The 5,835-nt window shown below is 65.1% G+C and overlaps 3 protein-coding genes across 5 annotated transcripts in view; 2 read left to right on the forward strand and 1 right to left on the reverse strand.

Moving 5' to 3' along the window:
- The window catches only part of Sf3a2 (splicing factor 3a subunit 2), a 6,347-nt gene extending 5,801 nt beyond the window's left edge, over positions 1 to 546 (forward strand). For all 3 annotated transcript variants that reach the window (XM_055607833.1, XM_055607831.1, XM_055607832.1), the window contains exon 9: positions 1 to 546. This exon is cut by the window's left edge and continues 324 nt beyond it. In XM_055607833.1, the coding sequence (XP_055463808.1) occupies positions 1 to 450 (450 nt within the window). In that variant the 3' untranslated portion in view covers positions 451 to 546.
- Positions 547 to 868: 322 nt separating this feature from the next.
- Amh (anti-Mullerian hormone) lies at positions 869 to 3,257 on the forward strand. The gene is made up of 5 exons (XM_055607813.1): positions 869 to 1,271; positions 1,550 to 1,692; positions 1,885 to 1,993; positions 2,079 to 2,241; positions 2,340 to 3,257. Exons 1-5 carry the CDS (start codon positions 869 to 871, stop codon positions 3,187 to 3,189), a joined length of 1,668 nt encoding a protein of 555 aa, XP_055463788.1. The 3' UTR covers positions 3,190 to 3,257.
- Positions 3,258 to 4,073: 816 nt separating this feature from the next.
- Positions 4,074 to 5,835, reverse strand: part of Jsrp1 (junctional sarcoplasmic reticulum protein 1) — a 3,218-nt gene continuing 1,456 nt past the window's right edge. The window contains exons 4-6 of the mRNA XM_055607866.1: positions 5,530 to 5,709; positions 4,652 to 4,728; positions 4,074 to 4,550 (exon numbers count right to left, since the gene is read on the reverse strand). Coding sequence (XP_055463841.1) covers positions 4,074 to 4,550; positions 4,652 to 4,728; positions 5,530 to 5,709 — 734 coding nt within the window. The remainder of the gene's footprint in view (positions 4,551 to 4,651; positions 4,729 to 5,529; positions 5,710 to 5,835) is intronic.

Raw genomic sequence — 5,835 nt, forward strand, 5'->3', positions numbered from 1 at the left:
CACCCACCCACATCTGGGGTCCATCCACCAGCTCCTGGGGTGCACCCGCCAGCCCCTGGGGTCCATCCACCAGCCCCTGGGGTGCACCCACCTGCCCCTGGGGTCCATCCCCCAGCCCCTGGGGTGCACCCACCTGCCCCTGGGGTGCACCCTCCCCCAACATCTGCAGTGCATCCTCAGGCTCCGGGAGTACACCCACCCGCCCCTGCAGTCCACCCTCAGGCCCCTGGGGTCCACCCCCCAGCCCCTGGGATCCACCCTCAGGCACCAGGGGTGCACCCCCAGCCTCCTCCTGGGGTCCACCCTGCTGCCCCTGGGGTTCACCCTCAGCCCCCAGGAGTTCACCCTTCAAACCCTGGGGTGCACCCAGCTCCTATGCCCCCCATGCTAAGGCCTCCCCTTCCTTCAGAGGGCCCTGGGACCATGCCTCCCCCTCCCCCAGGCAACTGAGCAGCTGCCCCGCCTGTGTGGTCTTTTCCCATGGCCAGTCCTTGGAAGGTTTTCTATTTTGTCCTGTCCCGTGCCTATTAAACAGCCTCCCCCGTGTCTCCGTGTCTGCAGTGTGTGTTTCTGGTGGGGGTGGGTACTGCTCGCCTCTGTTGAAGGCATGGTGACCCGGGCCTGAAGGTCCTCCAGGTGGGCTCTAGGCGGATGGGAGCTACCCAAGGACAGTTGTGCCCTCTGCAGTTGGGGGCCCAGCTCTGAGGACAGAAAGCCCTTTGAGAAGGCTGCCTCCCACCTGCCGGGTATGCAGGGCGCCAGACGCGGTCCCCCAAGGTCACCTCCGGAGCTGATAGAGGTGTCCCTCCCAGGGACTCAGGCTCAGCCCTACATAAGAGCAGGGTCGCCCAACCCTTGCTGCACCACCATGCAGAGGTCACCCCTCTCTCTGCTAGCAGTACTGCTGGCGGCCATGGGGCCTGTGTCACAGGCTGAGACCCCCGGAGAGCTGGCGCCCAGCACCAGGGGCCTCATCTTCCTTGAGGATGGAATCTGGCCTCCCAGCAGTGCCCCAGAGCCCTCATGCCTGGTGAGCCTGAGAGGACAGGGGAACGCCAGCAAGGCTTCCCTGAGGGTGGTCGGGGGCCTGGACAGCTACGAGCATGCCTTCCTGGAGGCTGTACGGGAGTCTCACTGGGAGCCCCAAGACTGGGCTACTTTTGGAGTCTGCAGTCCTGGTTCCCAGGCCACCCTGGCAGCGCTGCAGCACCTGGGGACCTGGCTGCGGGAGACTGGGGCACAGCAGTTCCTGGCCCTGCATCTGGCTGAAGGTATGTAGTGGCTCAGTACCCTTGTACCCTGGGGCTGTGGGCAGTCCCCCTGCTTGGCTGCCAGGCAGAGCCTCGAAGGCCACTGTGGCAGGGCACATCCAGCGCCCACCCCTTCCCAGAGAGGCAGACAACCAAGCAGGGCCACCGGCCACCGTTTCCCTTCAGCAAGACCCTGGGATGAGGATCTTTCTGGCGCATGCAGTCCCAGAAGATCCCCAGTCTAGCTGAGGGGCTGTAGGCAGGCCTGCTGACTCGGTTGCCCCCGTATTTGCCCACAGTGCTATGGGAGCCCGCTCTGCTGCTGAAATTCCAAGCACCTCCCCCCGGGGAAGCCAGGCCTTGGGAGCAGGCCCTGCTGGTGCTGTACCCGGGCCCAGGGCCCCACGTCACAGTCACGGGGGCTGGACTGCAGGGCCCTCAGGTACCAGAGAACTAGCTGCGCGGGGCCACCCCTCCACAGCGCTCTGTTGGGGGCGGGGGAGGAACTGCTCCGCCTGATGGAAGGGTTCCTGGGGTCTGGAGTTCAATTGGGAGTCCACTGCCAGTGTGGGAGGGGTGGTGCCTGTGGCCTGGCCATCCCCGGTCCCAGCTGAGTGAGTCCCTGTGTCCACAGAGCCTCTGTCCGACCCCAGACACCCGCTTTTTGGTGCTGGCCGTGGACTTCCCAGAGAGGGCCTGGAGCGGCCCTGGTCTGGCCCTAACCTTTCAGCCACACAGAGAAGGTAGGCCCAGGCGGAGGGGCGGGGACGGCGTGGAAAGAGGCGGCCCTTAGCCCTGCCCCCAGCCAGCAGTGCCCACCCTCCGCAGGTGCCATCCTGAGCATTGCCCAGCTGCAGGCCTTTCTGTTTGGCTCTGACTCCCGTTGTTTCACGCGCATGACTCCCACCCTGCTGCTGCCACCTGCCGGGCCGTCACCGTTACCGCAGCCAGCGCTCGGCCAGCTAGACACCAAGCCTTTCCCACGGCCGGGGTGCGCTCAGGGCTGGAGAGACGCCTCCGCATGGGGGGGGGGGGGGGGAGCGGCGCAGCCTCTCGTGCTCACAGTTGGCCCACTGCATTCTGTTCCAGCCTGTCCCTAGAGGCGGAGGACCTGCCACACAGCTCTGACCCCTTCCTAGAGACCCTCACCCGCCTGGTCCATGCCCTGCGGGGGCCCCTGACCCGGGCCTGGCACACACGCCTGGCCCTGGACCCTGACAAGCTGGTCAGCTTCCCGCAGGGCCTGGTCAACCTGTCGGACCCCGCGGCGCTGGAACGCCTGCTGGATGGGGAGGAACCCCTGCTGCTGCTGCTGCCACCCGCGGCGGCCACCGCGGGAGCGCCCACGCAGCCGCACGGCCCCACTTCCGCTCCCTGGGCGGCCGGCCTGGCCCGCAGGGTGGCTGTGGAGCTGCAGGCGGCGGCCGCGGAGCTGCGGGACCTCCCGGGACTGCCCCCCGCCGCGCCCCCGCTGCTGTCGCGGCTGCTGGAGCTGTGCCCCAACGGCTCCCGCAGCCCCGGGGACCCGCTGCGCGCCCTGCTGCTGCTGAAGGCGCTCCAGGGCCTCCGGGCCGAGTGGCGCGGGCGGGAAGGGCGCGGGAGGCCCGGCCGCAGCGCGGGGACGGCGGCCGGAGGGCTGTGCGCGCTGCGCGAGCTGAGCGTGGACCTGCGCGCAGAGCGCTCCGTCCTCATCCCTGAGACCTACCAGGCCAACAACTGCCAAGGTGCCTGCGCGTGGCCGCAGTCCGACCGCAACCCCCGCTACGGGAACCACGTGGTGCTGCTGCTGAAGATGCAGGCCCGCGGGGCTGCCCTAGGGCGCGTCCCCTGTTGCGTGCCCACTGCCTACGCGGGCAAGCTCCTCATCAGCCTGTCGGAGGAGCGCATCAGTGCGCACCACGTCCCCAACATGGTGGCCACTGAGTGCGGCTGCCGGTGACGCCCGCCCTGCCCCCGGTCAGTGCCCTAATAAAGATCAGCAAACGCTCAGTTGGGGTGTCTGTGGGTGGGGGGCCTCCTGTCACCTCTCTCTTCTAGTGCAAGGCCTGGTTCCTCCTCACCCACAGCCACACACCCATGGGGAAGCTCTCAGTCCCCAGGTCCCCATCACTTTCCTCTTTTCCAGACAGGGTTTCTCTGCGTTACCCTGGCTACGCCGGAACTCAACAGGCTGGCCTCCTCCAGCTCAGAGATCCACCTGCTTCTGCCTCTCCACTGCTGGCATTAAACTCCTGGACCCTGTCAGTTTTTCAATCAATTGATCTGTGTGTGTGGAGGGGAAGGTGTCTGGCTGGAAGGAAGTTGAGGCAGGAGAAACGCCTGAACTACAGAGCCAAAACTGGGAGCCGGAGAAATGAATCAGGAGCAAAGGACACTTGCATATCCCAACACACACACACCGGCACACACACACACACACACACACACACACACACGCACGCACGTCTCTAAAAAAGCACCATGTCAAGTGTAGCAGTGCTCAGCTGTCAGCCCTCTGGAGGTAGAGACAGGAAAATCAGGACCTAAGCCAGGCTTGGCTGCACAGGCTAAGACAGTTGCATAGCACAGAGATGGAGGTCAGAGGTCAACTAACAGGCGTCCCTCTCTCCTCTCTCCCTCCACAGAGTGGGTCAAGGGATGGAACTTGGATAGCCTGGCTTGGCAGCGGGCGTCTTTCCCCTCTTTACATCTCGCTGACCCCATCTCCAGCTCCTCCACCCTTAGGGTCCAGGCACAAAGGGGCTGTCGTGGCTGTTGCCACACAGGCTTTATTCCTGGGGCTTCAGGGACAGGGGAGGTGGGATCCACGCAGGGATGGGGGGGTCAGTCACGCCCCTTTCCCCCACGGTGCTTCTGTCTGGGCCGGTCTTCGTGGTCACGGCGTCGCTGGGGAGCCCAGGCCTGCCGCTTGTCGTGCCCCAGGTCCCTGGAGTCCCGCCTCCACTGCCTATGGCCTCCTTCCCGCCCCTCCCAGCGCCTGGGCAGGGGCTGGCGGGGCTCCCTGCTGGCCCCTGGCCTCTCCTCTCTCCTTGGCTTCTCCCTCCTCGGTTTCTCCTTCTTCAGCTTCTCCTCTTTCCTTGGCTTCTCCTTCCTCGGCTTCTCCTGGGTCCTACGGTCCCCGAGGGGTGAGCGTTCCTCCCCAGAGGCGTCCGGAGAGGACCCCCCAGGCTCCTCCTGGGTTTCTGTAGCCTCCGGGCTCCCAGGACACTCAGGCTTGTCCAGCATCTGTGCTTGGGTCTGGGGTGGCCCGGATGGGGGCTCAGAAGGCCTGGATGGGGGCGCTGAGGGCAGGGGCTTAGGCTGCAGAGAGACAAAGCGGGGTCCTAGGGTCCCTGCCTACCTCCCCACAGGCCCAGCCTCCTTCTCCCTGAAAGGGTGAAAATGCTGGAAGAAAGGCTTACCGGAGGTGACGCTGGCTTCTTGGGTGGAGAGCTGGGCAGGACCCACTGCTGGGGGGCAGGCTCCCCAGCCACTGCGTCTGAAAATCAGTCAGTCTGGGCTGGAGGATGGGGGGTAGCACATCCACCTCTTCCTCCCCCTCCCTCCCAGAACTCCACTCTCGGCATGGCTCAAGCTGAAGCCATCAACTCCAGCCTCCCAGGGAGCTGCAGCCCGGATATGGATACGCCAACCTTTTTCTAGAGACCTTTCTCTCTCTCTGTTTATTCCCCCTGTGGAGAGGCCATTGTCTCCCCACCCAAGCTGCACTGGGGGAGTTAGCGATTCTCTGTCCCAGGGTGGGGCGTGGGTCCCTTCTCTAATGAAGGAGTGGAAGAGCCATCTATGCCTGTCATCCTGGCTGGAGAGATGCCGTGAGACCCAGGCTAGCCTGTGCTACCAAGTGAGCCCAAAAGCCAGAGCTCAAGGCGTGTTCTTGCCGTCCTAGTTCTTGGGAGGTCAAAGCAGGAGGCCAGCCTGGGCTACCTGAGAGTTTTGTCTGAAAAAACAACAAAACATAACAAAACCGGTGGTGACGGCACACACCCTCATGCCAGCAGTTAGGAGGCATATTTCTGTGAGTTTGAGGCCAGCCAGGGCCACATAGTGAGACTGTCTCAAAACGAATGAATGAATGACCAATAAGCCCCAAACACCCGAAAGCCAGGCCTGGTTGTGAAAACTCAAGGCAGACACCATAAGGCTGGAAGGCCACGTATGACCCTGGGGCTCACAGGCCATTCCGCACCCACCGGGGAGAGAGGCCCGAGCTCAGGGTTTGAAGGAGCAAAGGAGGCACAGCCTGGCCAAAGGCGGCGGAATCCGCCCCTGCAGAGCTCACCCCGACACAGCTGGAGGGCCGAGCCCAGCAGCGCCACCAGCGAGGCCAGCACCAGGCACTTGTTGAGCGTCAGGTCTCCCCAGGGCAGCTCGTCGTCGCTGGGTGGCGCGGGCGGCGGCGGGGGCGGCTTCAGGGGGGGCGCAGCCTGCGACTTCTTGCGCGCCGGAACGCTCCGGGGACCTGCGGGACAAACGTGGGTCGGCCGGTCGCCTGGGGATGCTGACCCGCGCGCCCGGGGCGCACACCAGCGCCCCCTGGGGATGCTGACCCGCGTGCCCACCACCCCCCTGGCCCCGGGGCGCACAC

Source organism: Psammomys obesus, unplaced genomic scaffold (genome assembly GCF_907164565.1).
Source record: "Psammomys obesus unplaced genomic scaffold, mPsaObe1.curated_primary_1811, whole genome shotgun sequence".
Lineage (NCBI taxonomy): Eukaryota > Metazoa > Chordata > Mammalia > Rodentia > Muridae > Psammomys > Psammomys obesus.

Coding starts and splice junctions, on each gene's coding strand:
- Amh (XM_055607813.1), top strand. CDS start 869: ATGCAGAGGTCACCCCTCTCTCTGCTAGCAGTACTGCTGGCGGCCATG. Junction 1,693..1,884: donor CTGGACTGCAGGGCCCTCAG/GTACCAGAGAAC, acceptor CTGTGTCCACAG/AGCCTCTGTCCGACCCCAGA. Junction 2,242..2,339: donor AAGCCTTTCCCACGGCCGGG/GTGCGCTCAGGG, acceptor ATTCTGTTCCAG/CCTGTCCCTAGAGGCGGAGG.